At 38.5% G+C, this 21,210-nt stretch overlaps 1 protein-coding gene across 15 annotated transcripts in view; it reads left to right on the forward strand.

The window, feature by feature from the left end:
* The window catches only part of TBC1D5 (TBC1 domain family member 5), a 431,389-nt gene that overhangs the window by 142,124 nt on the left and 268,055 nt on the right, over positions 1–21,210 (forward strand). For 13 of the 15 annotated variants that reach the window (XM_006770168.2, XM_015568088.1, XM_015568082.1 and 10 more), the window contains one exon: positions 15,567–15,698. In XM_006770168.2, coding sequence (XP_006770231.1) covers positions 15,602–15,698 — 97 coding nt within the window. In that variant the 5' untranslated portion in view covers positions 15,567–15,601. Of the gene's footprint in view, positions 1–5,648; positions 5,742–7,957; positions 7,974–15,563; positions 15,699–21,210 lie in introns of those variants that run through there. The other 2 variants (XM_015568094.1, XM_015568093.1) reach the window with 2 other exon arrangements.

Below are 21,210 nucleotides of genomic sequence, written 5' to 3' on the forward strand. Positions count from 1 at the left end.
TTGATTATTTTAATTAATTATTAATTCTAAGTCTGGCAATTCATTTCCTGGGCTTTTTCCTCACTAAACTTTGATCCCCTTGAGTGAAGGGGGCGACTGTACCCTAATTCATCTATTCCGAATTTTCTAGTCCCCTTAATAATCTGGTGATTTTTATGGACTGAAAGAATGAGCTCTATAATTATCTGTAATGTTGTTTTTTTATCTGAGTATGTATAAAACAACTTTGATCTGCTGAGTTTGCCCTTTTATATGAATTAAATTTATTGGGAAAAAAATCATGTTTCAATGAATAGTTGGAGATCTCAACCTTTTATCTCCCTTTCTCTTCCCTACGTCATCGTCTGCTTCTCTTTCCAGCTCTTACTATAATTAGCTAGCATTAACAGCAAATGTTTGCTTTAGTTAAATTATTCAGAACATTTATTTTACTTGTCAAAGGTTAGATCAGGTTGTTGTTTGAACTGGTAATTAAATGCAGCCTAATATGCTCTTGTATTTATATGCACTATAAGTCTGGTTCCTCATCATTCTGTATAATTTTACGATGTTCAAGGCTGACATTTTAAAAAGGTTTTTGATTTCGTGGAAAAGAAACATTTGGAGTAACCTAGTTTGTTATCCGATGTGAGTGTCCAAAATTATGGTTGAAAGCGAATACTACATTTCAATGCTGTTGTAACATGAAGTATCATGGTGGTAAATTTCACCAAGTAATATAAAGAATCAAGGTCACTGCTTACTGAATTTGATTTTGATATGAGGATCAGTGCTGTAGTACTTAGCCCATAGTAGGTGTTCAATATGTATTTAAGTGAGTTTTTTAGGTCATATTATGCAGTGTTGAAGATAGTTCAAACTCCTGTACCTCAAAAAGGTAATCTAAGGTGATATTTGTCCCTACAGCATACTCAAGATGGTTTTTAAACCTTTTAATTTGTATGCTTGTGTATAGAAACAAATATAACTCAATTAATCTTCATATCTGAGAATTACATTATATTATTTCTTTTGTGTTTTATTGATTCATTGAATGATTGATTTTTGTAAGTTCTTATATGCTAGTATCTTGGAGTATAGATAAGTGAAACACACCCTATATCATTAGGAAGAGTGGAGATTAGTGGAAAACCACCATCTTACTAAGGAATGGTTAATGTTACTGTGGAGTTAAACATGAGATAAAAATGCATCTGAATCAAATTGGATGAAGGAATGTTGAGAGGTGACTTTTGAGCTGAATCTTAAGAACAAGTATCAGTTGATTAGGCAAAGAAGGCTAGGAATGCAGTGCCAGGCAGAGAAGACACATGTATGGAAGTTCTGAGGTAATGAGTTTGGTATAGCTGAAGAAAGATGAAACGTGGAGAAGCAGCAAGTATTCCCTCTTCTTTACTTAAAGTATTCAGTGGCTTCTCCTGCCCCTAGGAAACAGCTCAGAATCTTAAGTGTGGTCTATAAGCCATGCCTTACGTAGTCTTTGTCTATTTCCTGAGCCTAATGATCACCTAAGCCAGTGATGGCGAACCTTTTGAGCTCAGTGTGTCAGCATTTTGAAAAACCCTAACTTAACTCTGGTGCCGTGTCACATATAGAAATTTTTTGATATTTCAACCATAGTAAAACAAAGACTTATATTTTTGATATTTATTTTATATATTTAAATGCCATTTAACAAAGAAAAATCAACCAAAAAAGAGTTCACGTGTCACCTTTGACACGCGTGTCACAGGTTCGCCATCACTGCTGAGCCCGACTCCTTGCAGCTTTGAATGAAATGTGCATGCACTGTCTGTTCTCGGAGCCCATGCACATGATGCTTCCTCTGCCCAGACGGCCCTTCCTCCCTCTTCTAGTCCATTCTTACTATTTACAGTCTGCACCACCTTTTAGTTATCAGTATGAATTTCAAAGGAGGTAGTTGGTCATACATCTGCTATCTTATGAAGATTTTAAATATTGATTATTACTGTCAGTAAACTATAACAATGAATCTTTGTTCGTTCCACTGCTGTTTTTAGTATGTATTCCCACAGATGATTTTATTTAATCCTCATGTTAGTCATGAGATAGGTATTATATGAAATTAACAAATACATAAAATTTGTCTTTAATTACAAAATGCGATCCTTTATTTAGAATTTAATTTCTTCTGAAGAGATAGTAGATAATTGAAATAAAAGTAAAAACATCTTTCAAAACGGTAGACATAGAATTGGTTATATAGCATACTTTCTTTGTGTTTGTGTATTTTTAATAAAATTGACTTAAAAGATTAGCTGCAAGATATCATCTACTTGATGTCAAATATAAACCAGATGTTATACTAAAATACTTTCAACCTCTACTTTTATCTTTGAAATTCTATTCCTTTTTTTTTAGAGGGGGGATAATATATACAGGGCTACTTAGACATTTTAATGATTACCTTTTTTCCACAAACTTTATTAATTTGATTAATTTCAGTCATTGGTTTATGACATGTTCTCATCATTGGCCTGCAAATGGTCCTTTTATTACTTATTTATGGGTGGTTAACTTTATAAAGGTTGCATATTGCATACAAATTAATATGTTACTAGTTTCTCAGAAATTTCTCAAAATCGAAACATTTACATTGAAATCCAAGGGCTTTTGATAGTCTCACTCACTGTACTAGTGTACTTAAGAGAGAATCTCTAGTTCCAGCACTGAAGAAGTGGGTTATTTTTTCCAGTAAGGGTATGGGCTTGACTCACAGAGCACAGATCACAGGGGAGGTGCACAGATTTCTTGCTGTCTTTGGTCTTCCCTGGTTTCAGTGGGAAAGCGGAGGATCTCTAGCCAAAGGGCAAGGTTAAATATAATGGCTTCTCATGTTATTGAGGATGTGGTGAGTGAAGATGGCAGAAGTAAGAAGTATGTGTGGGGGTAGGAGGAGGGGGTGTCCAAGAGCCTGTTGGTCCACAGGGAATTGTGCTCCCTTCTCCCATCCTGTGTCCCTAAGCATATACTGAGCAGCAGCACAGACCAGGTGTTTGTTCAGCTGCCACAGTCTCTCCCAGGAGAGGGCTCTGGGTCTGCTGCTGTTACCGAGAGGAACCTGTCCTTGCTTCTTTAAAGCAATTATTAGATCTTAATTACCTAATTTCTAGTCTGTTTTATGGGATCTGTCTTATCAAATATCTTTAATTCTAATCTCTTTAACATTTATTTTGTGCTAATATACATCCCTAGCATGTACCTAGGAATTCTTGAAAAACTGATTTAAGTTAATAATCTAACTTGGATTCAATTAACTTTCTTCTCATTGTACTTTATTGGACTCTTTCAAATAGTTATCAGAAGGCCACAATAAAACACTTAGGGTACCTTCCAGATATGAGAGATATAGGGGTGAATAAGATAGATACAGCCTTTGAATTCATAGAACTGATAATAGGAGGTGATATAATTTGTAATATGTGGTAACATGTTAGGTGCTGATATATGTTATAAGAAAAGTAAGACTGGGTAATGGGATGAAGAGTAGGAGAGAGTATTTGCTGAGTGTGGTCCTGTCATCATGGGCGACCTCACAAATAAGGTGACATTTGAGCTTGGACTTAAAGGCAGTGGAGGAGTGAGCCATGTGGTATCTGAGGGAAGTGTTTTGGAACCCAGGAAATTAAAAAGGCCCCCTGTGGTGAGAACTTGTTGGCCTCATTTGAGGAGCTATAAAGAGGCCATTAGGGCTTGAGTGGCATGGGGGAGAGTTGTAGGATAAAAGATCAAAGCAGTAGCTGGTGGCAAGATCATGTAGAGTTTTATGAAGATTTTGTATTTTATTCTGAGTGAAATGAGGAGCCATTGGAAAGTTTTGGGCAGCAGTGAGATATGATCTGAGTTAAATTTAAAATGGATCACTCAGGCTGCTGTGAGTAAATGGAGGGTAGAAGGCTAGGTTGAAAACATGGAGACCTATGGAGGCAATTAAATCGTCCATGCCAGGGATGACAGTGACCTGAATCAGGGTGACTGTGGTACAGAATGGTTTAATTCTTGATTTTATTTTGAAGGTAGGCTTGATAAGATTTGCTGGTGGATTAGATGTCCTCCAGGAAAAACTTTCTGCACCGACCTGCTTTTGAGGAGATATCTGAATGATATTAATTGGCAAAGTATTCTCAGCAAAAGAAATGGGATGTGCATAAACCTAAAATGGCAATGAGCTCTCCTTTTTTAGGTAGAGGAAGGAATGGGAGGGGTGGAGAGAAACATTGATCAGTTATCTCCTGTACTCATCTCAATTAGGCTTTGAACCTGCAAGCTGGGCATATGCCCTGATCAGGAATTGAACCTGCCACTTTTAGTGTATAGGATGACGCTCTGAGCAACTGAGCCATACCAACCAGGGTGAAGAGCTGTGTTTTTGTGTAAGGAATAGAAAGAAGTCCTATGCGGACAGAGCATACTCAGGGAGGAGGGGAGTGGGAACTAAAGGTTAAACATAGATTTAGGGTCTCTTAACAGCGTTTGCATTTTATGCTAAGAATGTTGAGACCCAATCTACAATGAAAAAAGTTGCATTGGATATTATGTGGTAATAGATTATTGGAGGTGGATATGTTAGGCTGATTTCAACTGGCAGTTGGGTTATACAGTAAGGGATCTATTATTACATATATCAAGAAGGCTAGAGGTAAGGTGAATCTAGGATTTATTAATCCACTGCAATTAAGAGTATACATCATTTTTGAGAGAAAAACGTCTAAAAGCCCCTGGTTGACTTTTATTCACATTGAATGGCTCATTCCAACCAATCTGGTGCAAGAAATTGGGACCATCATGATTGACATAGATCAATTATGACTCATACTCTGGGAGCATGTGGCTTGTACAAAATTTGGATTTTCTTGGAAAGGCAATCAATAGTGTTTACAACAGCAAGAAAGAATGGAAGCTGGGAGACATTAGGGTATTGCAAGAGTTTAGGAGAGAGATGGAGGCTAGGACCAGGTTGCCAGAGATGAAGGTTAGGGTTAGTCATATTCCAGAGATGAAGCAGATATTTGAGTAAAAAATATTAACTCTTTTCTGAAGTCTCCCATTACATACTTCTTGTCTATAAGAAGACTCTGTACTAATTTTATCTATCTACAGAAAAGTAGAACAAATAGTTTTTCATATTCCAACTGCTGGCATTTATTGATTGATACTGTCCTGTAGTACATCACAGTAAGGGAAATGGTGTTGTAGAAGACTAGGTTGAAAGTACTTCTGGCACTAGTCCACAGAAGAAAAGCTAGGTGTACAGATTAAGTATAGGATTTAGAAAAGTGGATAGGAAAGCCCTCATTAGGAGCAAAGGTGATATGAATAAAACTGGAGGGAGGAAAGTGTAAATGTTTTAATTTAATAAGCTACTCTGATGAGACAGGATCAGAGGATGCTTATTAGCTGTTGGCCTTCACTCAGTATGGCACTTGGTCCTGTAGAGAATGGTGTAATGTGAATCTGTAGCATTTGGGGATTAAATCATTCACAAGTTTGACTATTTGATAGTGATTCCAAAGGTTCAGTCTGACTTATTCATAAATGATAATTTTGTTGAGTCATATATAAATTATGCTTGCATCCACATCTTACTTGCTATTTTCTTTTCCCAGTAAACATGCATTTACTCTCAGATGGTGATTTGGGAAGGAACATATACCTTGCAACTACAAAGGGCCGATTAAAATTACAATCCTAGATTTTGAAAAAGATTGCCTGGGGAAAAAGTAAATGAGAATGCTTTGCATTAAATTATAGTTAACATAACAATAAAAACTTTACTCTATAAATCCTGGTTTAATTTATCTCAGGACATTTATTAAGTAATTGTTATGTCATCTGAAGTGGTTTTGCCACTAATAATTGTGTGACCTTAACTTCTCTGGTTTCATTACCATTAAAGCAGATAATAGCATCTACCATGTAGAGTTGTGAGGTTTAAATGCATTTATATGTAAAAGTACCTACAAAGTGTAAAAGTACCTACTTCTTTAAAATGCTGTTTTTTGCTGTAATTATTAAATTAAAAGCACTATCTTTAAAATACACACACACACACACATACACACTATACTTACTGATTTCAGAGAGGGTGAGAAAGATAGAAACATCAATGATGAGAGAGAATAATTGATTGCCTGCTTCCTGCAAGCTCCACACTGGGGATCGAGCCAGTAACCCCGACAAATTTAGAGTTAATGCAAGAGAGTTACATTGGCCTTTAAATAAGTTAATTAAATATGAAATGCATTTATATGTAAAAGTGCATGGAACCATGACCTCCTGGTTCATAATTCAATGCTCAACCACTGCGCCATGCCGGTTGGTGTAAAAGTGCTATCTTTAATAAAATTTCATTGTGTTTTCTATCCCTACCACTTACTAATATCCAAGGGATAATGTCATATTCACATGGGCTTTTAGAACGATCTCCCCACTTTATGTCCTATGCTTCTGAAAACACCTCAGGTCTCCCTGTGTTTGCACCAGGGAAGTTTTTTGACAAAATGTTTGCTTTGATTGATAATTATACAAAAAGCGGCCATTTGTTTATTTTCCTTATTCTTAGTAGCATCATCCTATCTAATAATAGACAAACATGGTAATTAACAGTACCTCCAACATGCTTCCCATTGGCTAATCAGGGCGATATGCAAATTAACTGCCAACCAAGATGGCAGCAGGCAGCCATGCAGCTGAAGAGATCAGGAGGCTTGCTTGCTCCAGTGATGGAGGAAACCAAGGTTCCCCGCCTGCTGCAGCCTGGCTCTGACCTGAACTCTAAGAAATAATGTTGCAATTATAGAAGCTAAACAAACCCAGAAACCTGCTTTCAGCCAGCCAGGCCTCAGAGCTGGAGCTGCAACAGTGTTTCCATTATAGAAGCCAAACAAACCCAGATACCTGCTTTCAGCAATCGAGGTCTCAGAGCTGGAGCTGAGCCTCAGAGCTAAAGCCGGCTCTCAGTTCCAGTGACAGCCATAGAAGGTAAATAAATCCCAGAATTAAAAAAAAGAAAAAAAAGGAGTGGTTGGGAGCTTCCATCACCCGCCAGCCTGAAAACAGCCCTCAGCCCCTCACCCAGACTGGCCAGGCACCCCAGTGGGGACCCCCACCCTGCAGGGAGTACAGCTGCCAGTACAGCGGTGGTGGTGGGAGCCTCTCCTGCCTCCTCAGCAGCACTAAGGATATCCGACTGCAGTTTAGGCCTGCTCCCCGCAGGCAAGTGGACATCCCCTGAGGGCTGCCGGGCTGCCAAAGGGATGTCTCATTGCCATCTTAGGCCCAATCCCCCGGGGAGTGGGCCTAAGCCAGCAAGTGGTCATCCCCTGAGGCGTCCCAGACAGCCAGAGGGCACAGGCTCGGCTGAGGGACCCTCCATCCCCCCCGAGTGCACAAATTTTTGTGCACTGGGCCTCTAGTTATTAATATAAATGGCCAAGTTATTATTATTGTTTTCTCTTTTCAAATATTGCTCATTCTTCTTGAATTCCTAACTGCTTATTATAGTTATTTTGATTTTATGAAAACCTAACTGTGTAGTTTAATTGCTAGAGGTACAGTACAGTTTAAAAGAGTATTTTTGTAGCGGTATAATAACAAAAGGTTTGGTCACTAGGCTGAGCTGCTTTCCCAATTTTTGATCTTGAGTATCTGTTCATGAGAAATCTGAAGCCATATGAGGCTACACTGTGGAGTTTTTTGTTAGTCCACTTTAACACTTTATAATGCTCATTTTTCTCTTGTTCCACTTTATAGCACTTGAATATTGAAAGCTATATATATTTTTATTTTGTAATATAAATATTTAAGCCCACCTGTAAACTTGTTATATATTATAATCTCTATATTTCTGATTTGGTATATTGTTTATGAACCTAGCATTTTTATAGTAGATTGTTTACCTTAAACATCTTGTTCTGAGAGCCTGGGAATTGTAAGGACTAAAGTTGTTCTAATTTTCTTAAAATAATTATGCTTAGTACGTAGACCCTTATTGTAGTTCTATACCTCTTTAATAGACAACACTTGAGTAATACAATTGTGTGGTTGGTAAAAATGAATTAGGGTTTCAGGATTTTACCAATGGGTGATACTTAATATTGAATGACATGTATGAAGACAAATGCTTTTATATATAATTTATTTGGCATTGTAAATGCATTTATCTTGTGAGAAACAGACCCCCCGTTGTCAGATGAAGTATTCTGGAAAGGTTTGGAGTAAATAAATAATAAAACTACTTTGATATACAATCTAACCAATATTAAATATTAAGACTTTCAGATGATTGATTTTAATACTTAATTAACTTATTTAAAGCCCAATATAACTCTCTTGCATTAAAGATTGGCAGAATTAAAAAAATAGAACTTAATTCTTTCTCCTTCTTTGTCTTCTTTCCCACTTTCCTCCGTCCTCTCTCTCTCTCTCTCTCTCTTCATTCCGTTTTTCTCCTTTCTCTCCCTTCCTCTATTTCCTTTTCTTCCTCTCTCCTTTGCTCCCTCCTTTTCTCCCTTATAATTAAGACTTTAAAATATTATTATTTCCACAGTCAAATTTACCTCTAGGTACCAACATTTCTAAATAAAGAGTTTTGCCAATTCTGTGATGCTCAATTATTCTCTTAATTGTGAAAATAAAACTTCTATCAAAGTTTCTAGTTTTTAGAGCTAAGATGTCATATTTTAGGTTATATAGCCATTATGGTAAATGCAAGCTACCTGTAACAGATACTTATTCATGCTATATCCCTTCTCTCTTTTATAATCGTGCTCTGGAAATGGTTCATTTAAGCTCTTTGATATGCTTTTCTTATAAGAGGTATCTTTATGTAAAGTAATATTACTCTGTCATTTGTGTTAGACTTTAAGTTTGCCATCAGTCAAGAATTTAAATGAATGAAGTATGCTTTATGAGCTCTGAATATGGATGTCTTTAGAAGACACAATTCAGAATGCTAATTCTATGCCTGCGTATTAGAAACAGCGAAAGAATGAATGCAAGCTGAAATACATAGAATTTCCACTTTAGGAGAAATACATTTTTCCCCCCTGGGGCTTTGATTATATAATGGCATTTTAAAAGAGAAAATTTTATTCAACTAACCTGTTTTGTCTGTACAGTGTTAATAATTTGAAATTTTCACTTAGACACTTGTATTGCTTCAATTTACATGAAAAATAATACCGTTTTGAAATTTTAATGTATATTAAAACTGTTTCCTAAATTTCTATAATAACTCTTACCCTTTCTTTAAATATTAACTATTTCACAAGACTTCCTTATTTTCAATCAGATCACTTTTATCTTAACACTTAATACTGAAGGAACCAAATTGTTGAAACCAATACAACTGTCTTTAGGATTAAAACTTGGATTTTAAATGGCAGTTTCAACCTCATATGCCAATTCCTGTAACTGGGATGGCAGTAAGACCATACTGAACAACCAATTTTGAGTTCTTTTGAATTTTGAGTTCATGTGAAGTAGGAACTGCTATTTATAAGAAGTATATCAAAGAAAGTGATATCTCCTTTCCCAGGTATTACAAGGTACATTGCTGTACTTCCTCAACTGGAAAAAAAAAGGTTGCCTCTCTTTTTAAAATGTTTTGAGGACCTTTTTTTTGCCAATTAAGGAAATTCTAGAGACATCTTAGTATTATTTAAGAAACTAAAATCCATCAATTACAGATTTGAGTAGTCATTTACATTTTGGTCATTATATATTTTTCTCTCTATAAATCTAGATTCTGTGGAGACAAGATTAAAGCTTATAAAGTATAGAAATCCAAATTTATAATATAAATAAATATAAAATGTAATGATCTATTGTAAATTTCAAAATGTTTATGCCATTTTGACTTTTACAGTGATTATCTTAAAATTTCTGACCAAAGTTTTTTTTTAATTTATATGAATTTTTGTCAAATACTATCTTATGGTCTGATATTTATAGGTTAAATTTTATTCATAATAGTGATTAAAATAAATATAGAATCACTTGTTTAAAGCCTTTGATATTCTACTTTGTAGTCAAATATTTTCATTTTTGGTATTGTCAAAACACAAATTGGAAAATTGCTTCACATTGAAAAGCAAAAGTATATTGTGATTTATAAGATAATCACAATAGCAGCAACTAACATACTTAAGTATTTTTTTATTCTAGAAAGCTAAAATGGCCCTTTATATTTAAAACAAAACAACAAAAAACGAAGCAGCACCTGCTTAATAAGTTACTTTTAAACTAGATTATTATTTAAATCCATAATTAAAAGAAAAAAATTATCTACTTTTTCAATAGACTTCTTCATATTAACTCATTATTACTATTCAGCAGGTTGTCTTTATTTAATTATAAAAGCATTTCAGTGATTCTGTTTTAATCCATAGGCATACTAATTTAGAATCTTGTGGATGTCTAACTGAATAGAATTATTGTAGACTGGTGTGTTTGGTAAGTTTTATATTGTGGTTATTGGCTATTATCATAGACTTGTCAGTTTATAAAGAATTGTTATTCAAGTTAAAAACACATGATTTCTTGAACTAATTTTCTCTAAGGAGTAAAAAAATTAGGAACCTGTGAGCATCTTACATGAATGTACGAACATTATCATTGTGTAAAGTATTTTATTTTAACTATAGAAAGGTTTTTTTATATCCTTTCAAAAATATACTTTCATATCAGTATTTGTCTATTTCTCATAGAATATATAAAGTCCCCCCTTTTTTGTATATTTTAGGTATGTGAAATTTGTGACAGTGAAAGAATCCTATCTAATAAAGAAGTAATATGCAAATTGACCATCACTCCAACACACAAGATGGTCGCCCCCATGCAGACACAAGATGGCCGGCAGAGGAGGGCAGTTAGGGGTTACCGGGCCGGCAGAGGATTGCAGTTGGGCACACCGGGCCTGCAGGGAGGGCATTTGAGGGCAACCAGGCAGGAAGGGGAGGGCAGTTGGGGCAACCAGGCCTGCAGGGGAGGGCAGTAGGGGCTGACCAGGCCTGCAGGGAAGGGCAGTTGGGGGTGACCAGGCCTGTAAGGGAGGGCAGTTGGGGATGACCAGGCCTGCAGGGGAGGACAGTTGGGAATGACCAGGCATTGCAGGGAAGGGCAGTTGTGGGTGACCAGTCCTGCAGGGGAGGGCAGTTAGGGATGACCAGGCCTACCAGGGAGGGCAGTTACAGGTGACCGGGCCTGCAGGGGAAGTCAGTTGGTGGGGACCAGGCCTGCAGTGGAGGGCAGTTAGGGATGACCAGGCCTGCAGGTGAGGGCAGTTGGGGGCCACCAGGCTTTCAAGGGAGGGCAGTTAGGGGTGACTTGGCCATCAGGGCAGGGCAGTTGGGGACAACCAGGCCTGCAGGGGAGGACAGTTAGAGGCAACCAGGCCAGTAGGGGAAGGCAGTTAGGGGTGACCAGGCTGGCAGGGGAGGGCAGTTAGTGGCAATTGGGCCAGCAGGGGAGCAGTTAGGCATCGATCAGGCTGGCAGGAGAGTGGTTAGGGGGTGATCAGGCTGACAGGCAGAAGCGGTTAGGGACAATCAGGCAGGCAGGCAGGTGAGCGGTTGAGAGCTAGCAGTCCTGGATTGTGAGGAGCAGTCAGACATCCCTTGAGGGGTCCCAAATTGGAGAGGGTGCAGGGTGGGCTGAGGGACATACCCTCCCCATTCCCTCGCCCCGTGCACTAATTTCATGCACCGGGCCTCTAGTACTATATTATAAAAATAAGAAATTAAGGATATGATTTAAAAATATACTATAGGAGATTAAAGGATGTTAAAGAAATCTGGTAGTTAACATGGAATATGCACTTTCAAATGCTTATTATTGTTTTTTAAGAGTATAACAATATATAGAAAATATGAATCTTACATTAAAATAGTCCATGGGCCAGATACAATTTTGAAATGTGTTTAATTTGCTTCATAAAGTTCTTTTTTCTTAAAATTTGTATTATTTTCCAACCCTTACAATTAAAGAGATTTCACTGAAAATTCTGGATTTCTAGCTTATCTTGAAAAGATTGAATCAGAATAAAGGAAGTTCCAATTATTCACAGACCCTATCCTCTTATACCTCCTTATTTTATAAATTGTCTATTTATTTCATTGACTAATGGGAGCCAAATGTAGTATAGGAATAAAGATTTTAGCTCCAGAGTTAAAGAGGATGGGTTCATATCTGGCTTCAACATCTACTAATTATGTAGCTCTAGCCAGGGGTGGGCAAACTTTTTGACTCAAGGGCCACAATGGGTTCTTAAACTGGACCGGAGGGCCGGAACAAAAGCATGGATGGAGTGTATGTGTGAACTAATATAAATTCAAAGTAAACATCATTACATGAAAGGGTACGGTCTTTTTTTTTTTTTTTTTTTTTTAGTTTTATTCATTTCAAACGGGCCGGATCTGGCCCGTGGGCCGTAGTTTGCCCAGGGCTGCGTCTAGACTAATCTCTTTATACCTCAGTGTTCTCTTTGGGAAAATGAAAATGAAGATATAGTGTTGTTGAGAAGATGAAATGATGAGTATACATGAAGCATGAAGAGTAGTTTTTGTTGGCACATACACATTACTCAGTATATGTTAACTATGATTAACAATGCTATTTGGCTGACCCCCTTAGACATTTGAGTTGGTGATCCTCACTTCTCTCTAGTAAAGGACTTCAGCAGAATTTCTCAGATTCTGTTTTATAATATAACTAATCTTCTGTATATTGGTATTCTGTACTAGATTATATTCTCCAGATTTTTTCTGTATAGTATTAAATATAAAAAATTCAACAGAGTAAATTTGAAAATCAGTTTTATACAATGATTTATGAGTTGGGCAGCATCCCATCGAGCAAATAGAGAGGAGCTCCAAGTTGCTGTACAAAATGGAAGGATTCTATAGGCAGAATGGGGAAGAGAGTAGATTGTTTCATATTTCATTAACCTACCTATGGGGATGGAAGGGGTTTACCTCACTAGTGCTGACCAGGTAATTCCAGGCTGACTGGTTAAAGGTTGCATTCCTGGAAGAAGCTGAAAATGCAGTTAGGTTAAGTATTAAGTCTTGCTTTGCAGATGTGGGGTTTAGTGACTCCATTTTGGGCCTACTGTTTCTTTTTTAGCAATAATAAGTATTCAATATATGCTAATTGATTTACATACAAGCAAATACTGACAACTATCCTATTTCTGGATTTAGTATTTACAGCTTTAAAAATTCTTACTAAATGTTGCAGACAAAAGTTTTCTGCTTTCCCCAGTATTGGTTTTACCTAATCCTCTCCTGTTAGTATAGCTTGAAAGTACAAAAATAATTTAATCTCAAAAATCTTTGTGTAGATGGGAATTATTATTGACATAAGAATTTAGGAGGAAAATGTTCAAAACTATAAAATAAAATATAGGTGGTTATTTATGTAATCTTGCCTTTGTAAACATATTACTAGAGACAGAAACCATAAAGGAGATATAGGTATTTTGGGTGCATAAAAATAAAACGAATTACTTATGTCATAAAAATGCTGCATAATTTGAAGACAAACATTGTCTGAGAAAAATATATGTATCCTATGAAAAAGGTTTAATATCCTTAATACTTAAAGCTTGCTTACAAATCATGAAGCCAATTATAATAATAAACTACATCTACACAGGCAATAAACAAATGTCAGAGAAAACATATGAAGTCTTCAGTAATCTCACTAGTTACCAAGCAAATGCAATATATAATTTGACTGTTACACTGACCCACCCCCCCCGCAAAAAAAAAAACCACCAAAAAACACCACACATGTGCACACATAAAAACCATAGGAATTACCCATTATCATTGTTAATGAAGATCCATGGGAAATGAATTGTTGTGTATAAATCTTTCTAGAGCAAAATTTGCCAAAACCTTACTACAAAAACTTATTTTTAAAATAAATATGTTTTGGTTCAGCAATTACACTTATAAGAATTTATCCTAAGACAATAATCATGGATGTGACACAGAGATATTACTAAAAGATATTTATCATGAGGATTATAATGTTGAATAATTGAAAGCATCCTAATTGTTTACTAATAAAGAATTGGTTACCTTAAATTGTTATTGCTATATAATGGAATAGTAGGGATGCATTACAAGTGATAATACAGATTTTAAAGGAAAGGAAAACACAATAATTCATATAATCAGTATGTTTAGCATGATGGATCACATTAAAAGTATATATGTGTGTGTGTGTGTGTGTATGTGTGTGCACGCACACACACACACACTCACACACATACATACTAGAGACCTGGTGCACAAATTCGTGCATAGGTGGGTCCCTCTGGGTGGCCTGTGGGGATTGGGCTGAAACCTGCAGACCAACGCAGCCTGCAGCTCCTACCTGCCACTCCTCATCCTGGCTCCACTGCACCTGCTGTGGGTCACACCCTTTCAGTCCCGATCCGGAGAGGCTCATGCTGCCGCAACAGCACTCACCAGCCATGAGCCCTGAGTCTAGCACCCTCCTGAGGGGAGTGGCCTGTGGGATTGGGCCAAAACCAACTCTCCGACCTCCCCCAAGGGGTCCCGGATTGAGAGAGGGCATAGGCTAGGCCGAGGGACCCCACTGGTGCACAATTAGGGCTGGGGAGATACCAGGGCATGTCCAGGCCCGTCTCCCCCAGTACCGATCTGGGCCAGTCAGGGCTGGCTGGCCAGGGAGAGATGTGGGAGGTTGACCAGCCAGGAAGGGACCGCGGGAGGGCTCCAGGGCATGTCCGGCTCATCTTGCTTAGTCACTATCGGCTGGACCCCAGCAGTAAGCTAACCTACCAGTTGGAGCATCTGCCTCCTGGTGGTCAGTGCACATCATAGTGACTGGTTGACCAGGTGGTGAGTGCACATCATAGTGAGCAGTTGAGCAGCCTTAGCATATCATTAGCATATTACCCTTTGATTGGTTGAACAGTCGACCTGTCACCAGACAACTGGACACTTAGCATATTAGGCTTTTATTTTATAGGATACATATATCTATATATGTTTACTTATATATAGATATATGTATATATATATGTGTGTGTGTGTGTGTATTTTTTTTTAATGCCCAGAAGAAAGGCAGGAAGGATATGTAAATTGAACTGAAATGGTAACAGCAGTACAATACAATTATGATTTCATTTTGCTATATTTTCTATTTTTTGAAAGTTTCTATTGTAAATATGTATTATTTTGACAATGAAACAAAAGTATGTTACTAATGTGATCATAATTTAACTTATAGTTCAACTTTTTGTGCAGTTTATTGACAATGTGATTGAGCATTGAGGCAAAGGTTACCAATGAAGTTCAGATTAAGGGAGAAATTATTGACATGGAAATTTAGTGCCACTTTTTCCAATCTTTGCATATGCTACCAATATGTAGTAACATTCCCTGGAGCCTGTAGAAAACTTGTTAATGTCTGTAATGCTCATTTAATCATTTAGTCCTTTATTTATTCCCAGTCATAGCAGAAAGAAAACATATTTATCATTTTTTCCTATATTTTTCATCTCCCAGGGAGTCTATTGTGCTGACACCATCCAGTTTTCACAATGTATCATTCCTTGTCTGAAACTAGACATCCTCTGCAGCCAGAAGAACAAGAAGTGGGCATTGACCCCTTGTCTAGCTACTCAAACAGGACTGGAGGTGAGTTTTGTATATAGATACGTTCTGTGGTTACTGGGAAACGTAGCAGAGGGCCTTCAGTTAGCTCTGCCTACCTTATGTGTGTAATTCTGTGGATGAAACCAAGCAGGGCAACTCTGTATAGGTATAGAGCACTGACAGGAATGAATACCACAAAACGTCTACTTTCAATTATAGACAAAAACAGACAAATGTTTAATGCACTGCCATTTGTTTTTTAAAAACCATAAACTTAAACATTTACTTTAGTACTAGAGGCCCAATGCATGAAATTTGTGCAAGAGTAGGTCCTCCCGCTGCTGCTGGCACTGGCTTCCCTCTGGCACCTGGGACCCGGGCTTTACTCCAGCCCCTGCTTTGCCCAGAAGGTTGTCCAGGAGGATGTGCGGTCTAATTAGCATATTACGCTTTTATTATAGATAAGGATGCTGAAATGCAAAATGATTTTGTCAAAATTCTTTTAAAGAAGTCTGAGCATTTTGGTGTTGATTTTACAGGGATTTTTTTCCCTCCAGCAAGATGAGATTACTCCAGAATAAAAGACTTGCCTGATTCTCCTTAAAAAAAAAAAAAAATTAAAATTTATGTTGTACTTTTACAGATCTATGCATTTAAATTGTTAAAACATAGATTATTAAAAAATAAACTATATTCAGGGTCAACCCCGTAAAAATTTGTCAAATGTGTAGTACATATTAGAGCTCTGTATTTTTTTTTTAGTATTAGTAATAATATGGTGTATTAGAAGGAAATGAATTTGTGATAACTTTTGAAACCTTATCCTTATTTTTAAATGATTCACTTAGTGATAAAGTTGACTTATTGACTAAGAAAACTCCTTGTAATATTTTATTTATTAAATACACATATCAAGATTGTGAAATCTATTTTAAAATCATAATTAGTCAATTTACATGTGATTTATATACTTCAAATACAATTTTTTTTCTATATTGTTATAAATATCTGCAATTAACTCATATTTTTGGAATTTTAAAAATAATGAATCCCTTAAATTGGCTATTTCAAGCTCTTGACTCTATGGAGTGTGTTATTAAAAATAGTATAATTTGCCATACAATGTATTTTATTTTATATTTGCTTTTATTTAAAAGGGCTCAAAAAGACTGCTGTTTAAGGTTTTGAAATATAAAAAAATGAAAAAATTATAACTGTCCCATTTCAGTTTCAGCATTTTAAATATTTCAGTGGTAAAAAAAACTGCCTTCCCTAGTGATGTATTTTTTTTAAATGCAATACCTGTAAGAATCACTCATAATTAAATAAGTCCAATTATTTTACAAACCCTTATATCAGTGATATTATGAATATGTTTTTGGGTTAGACATATATAAAATAGTTTCACCAAAATTTTCTGGCTATCATGTTTATTTTAGAGCATAGAATTTTGTGTTTTGTTTTTTAAGTGCATATTTTTCCTCTGGTCTAGTTTATTAAATATGGATGCTTGTCTTTAAAAAAAAAGTGGTTAAAACATTTTAAATTAATTTTATCCTTCATTGTTGCAGGAATGAGTAGTTACCTTTACTGAAAAGGCTTTTCGTTTATATCCTAGCCTAACATTTCTATGACATACAAAGTTATTAGGACTGAATTGATGTTTAAAAGTGCCATTAATTCATTTACCCCAAATGTTCATTAACAATGTAAATGTATGCTGATGTTCTATGAGACAAGGAAGTGACTAATGACTCTTCCAACTAACAACACTTAAAATGAATAGAAACTTTAGATAGCTAATCTTGAAGTAATCAAGACCCTCATTCAACTTGGCATCTCTGTATGCTCTAAAACAGCTGTCAACTGTTAAAAATATATACAAAACACACATACACACACACACACATATGCAGAAAGAAAGATATGTAAATATCTAGTTCTTCAAAGCCATAAAGGTTACTAACCGTAGTGGGTTTTGCACATTGTATATGTAAATATTTTATATAAAGCATCTATTTTATCTTTTTAGATTTCCCTTTTGCAGAAAACGTGTGTTGCATTTTAATGGGGTTGTCATGTTTACTTTAAAAATCATCACCTTTCTAGTATGTTTGTTTATTTTAATATATGTCTTTCATGGTCTTCTCCATATATTTGAAGCCTTTTGTACATTTTTCCCACAAGGGAATTTGTGGATGATTCATTTTCTAAGTAGTCAAACATTGGACTTTAATCAGTGGTTTCCCTGTGTAGGATTGATGTTTTTCTTCTTAATTCCTGTTATAGATTCCACAAGTAAACAAATAAGTCTTTAATTTCTCAAATCTGAATTTAAACATTTATAAAAACCAGTACATTACTGAATTAAATGATTTTGAATATTCTTTAAAGCATTATCGAAAATAGCCACATAATAGGAATGATAGAGGAAACTCTATTTCATGGGTGGTTGAGGTAAGTGGGTGAGGTCAGAAAAAAGAACTGTTTGGATATATACATGCAAAATCTTAGGGCATATAGTCCATGTGAATTAAACTTTTAACTGCTTGAACTGCCTTTTCAAATAGAGAATAGCAAGTATGACATTTTCTCTGTGACCTATTAAATTTGTTTATATACATGAATTAAATTCTCAGGTCTTTGAACAAAGGGTATTAATTAGTAATTGGCAAGTTACTTGTAATTCAATTGAAACCATAAAAAAGCAAACTATTTGTTTAACTATTAATGGTTATTCATTCTTAGCATCTAACTCAGGGGTGGGCAAACTTTTTGACTTGAGGGCCACAATGGGTTCTTAAACTGGACCGGAGGGCCAGAACAAAAGCATGTAAGGAGTGTTCCTGTGAACTAATATAAATTCAAAGTAAACATCATTACATAAAAGGGTACGGTCTTTTTTTTTTTAGTTTTATTCATTTCAAACGGGCCATAGTTTGCCCACAACTGATCTAACTTCTAGAGACCAATTAAATAAAAAAAGTAATCATTTTATTTTAAACTGAAAACAACAGTATCAAGATTTAGGGAAACCCTGGAATGACTAGTTGTTTTCACAAGCTTATAAGAGATTGTTGCTCATGCTGAAAGAATATTTTTTTCTAGTAGGTCTCTTTTGAGAATAGCATTTTGTTACATATTGCCAGTATTTTTAGCATTAATTTTATATGCCTTTTTACTTACAGCTTTTATAGTATTTAGATAATTACTACTTAATGTAATGCCTTTTTATATAATACTAGAGGCCCGGTGCACAAAAATTTGTGCACTTGGGGGGAAGGGGGGTGTCCCTCAGCCTGGCCTGTGCCCTCTCGCAGTCTGGGACCTCTTGGGAGATAACGCCCTGCTGGCTTAGGCCTGCTCCCGGGTGGCAGAGGGCAGGCCCAATCTCTAGGTGCAGCCCCTGGTCAGGCTCAGAGCAGGGCCAATTGGGGAGTTGGGGTGCTGGCCCTGTCATGCACAGAGCAGGGCGGAACGGGAAGTTGTGATGCCACCCCCAGTCACGCTCAGGGTAGGGCTGATTGGGGGGTTGGGGCACCGCCCCCTCTCACACTCAAGGCAGGATCGATGGGGAGGTTGCGGCGCCACCCCCTGTCGCGCATAGAGCAGGGCCCATCAGGGGGGTGAGGAGCTCCCCCCTGACACTCAGAGAGTAGGGCCGATAGGGGTGTTGGGGCACCGCCCCCTATCACACACAGAGCTGGGCGGATCAGGGGGTTGGGGCACTGCCCTCTATCACCCACAGAGCAGGGCCAGTCGGGGTTTGGGCGCTGCCACTCTCACACTCAGGGCAGAGCCAATGGGGAGGTTATGGCTCTACCCCATCACACACAGAGCAGGGCCCGTGGGGGGGAGGAGGGGTTGAAGCGTGGCACCCTGTCACACACAGAGCAGGGCCGATCAGAGGGTTGGGGCAATCAGAGGTTGGGGAGCTCCCCCGTATCAGGCACAGAGCAGGGCTGATCAGGAGGTTGGGGCGCCTTCCCCTGTCACGAACAGAGCAGGGCGGATAGGGAGGTTGTGGCCCCACCCCCTGTCACACACACAGCTGCAGGGCGATCAGGGGGTTTGGGCGCTGCCCCCTGTCACACTGATCCTGGTGCTGGGAGGCATATTACCCTTTTACTATATAGAATAGAGGCCTGGTGCATGGGTGGGGCTGGCTGGTTTGCCCTGAAGGATGTCCTGGATCAGGGTGGGGGTCCCCACTGGGTGCCTGGACAGCCTGGGTGAGGGCATGATGGCTGTTTGCAGCTGGTCACACACCCTTCAGGGTGGGGGTCCCCACTGGGGTGCCTGGCCAGTCTGGGTGAGGGGTTGAGGGCTGTTTTCAGGCTGGCGGGTGACGGAAGCTCCCAACTGCTCCTTTTTTCTTTCTTTTTTTTTTTTTTTAATTCTGGGCCAGCTTTAGCTCTGAGGCTCCAGCCCTTAGGCCTCTGCTGCTGAAAGTAGGTAATCGAAACAATGTATAACTCCAGCTCTGACTCCAGCTCTGAGAGCAGGTTTCTAGAGTTTTTTTTAGCTTCTATATGTTACTGTGTTTCAAACTGCCTGCTCAGAGGCCGGCAGCGGCAGGCGGGGAACGTTGGAGTCCGCCGTCACTGAAGTAAGCAAGCCTCATGTTCAGTTTAAGCTGCCTGGCTGCCATCTTGGCTGTCAGTTAATTTGCATATCTTGCTGATTAGCCAATGGGAAGGGTAGCGGTCGTACGCCAATTACCATGTTTCTCTTTTTTTAGTGTAGACTAGAGGCCCGGTGCACAAAAATTTGTGCACTGGGTTGGGGCGGGGAAGGGTTCCTCAGCCCAGCCTGTCCCCTCTCCCAGTCTGGGACCCCTCAGGGGATGACCACTTGCTGGCTTAGGCCTGCTCCCTGGGGTATTGGGCCTAAGCTGGCAATCAGACATCCCTCTGGCAGCCCGGCAGCCCTTGGGGGATATCCACTTGCCAGCGGGGATTAGACCTAATCTGCAGTCAGACATCCTTAGCGCTGTTGAGGAGGCAGGAGAGGCTCCCACCACCACCGTTGTACTGACAGCCATCAACCTGGCTTGTGACTGAGAAGAGCTCCTCCCATGTGAGAGCACCCTGACCACCAGAGGGCAGCTCCTGCATTGAGCGTCTGCCCCCTGGTGGTCAGTGTGTGTCATAGTGACCAGTCATTCCCAGTCCTTCTGCTATTAGGGTCACTTTGCATATTACCCTTTTACTGTATAGGATAGAGGCCAGGTGTACAGGTGGGGGCCGGCTGATTTTCCCTGAAGGGTGTCCTGGATCAGGGTGGGGATCCTGCTTGGGTGCCTCGCCAGCTTGGATGAAGGGATAATGGCTGTTTGCAGCTGGTCACACACCCTTCAGGGTGGGGGTCCCCACTGGGGTGCCTGGACAGCCTGGGTGAGGGCATGATGGCTGTTTGCAGCTGGTCACACACCCTTCAGGGTGGGGGTTTTCACTTGGGTTGCCTGGCCAGTCTGGGTGAGGGGCTGAGGGCCGTTTTCAGGCTGGCAGGTGACTAATGTTCCCAACCTCTCCTTTTCTTCTTTCTTTTTTTT

Source organism: Myotis davidii, unplaced genomic scaffold (assembly GCF_000327345.1).
Source record: "Myotis davidii unplaced genomic scaffold, ASM32734v1 scaffold962, whole genome shotgun sequence".
Lineage (NCBI taxonomy): Eukaryota > Metazoa > Chordata > Mammalia > Chiroptera > Vespertilionidae > Myotis > Myotis davidii.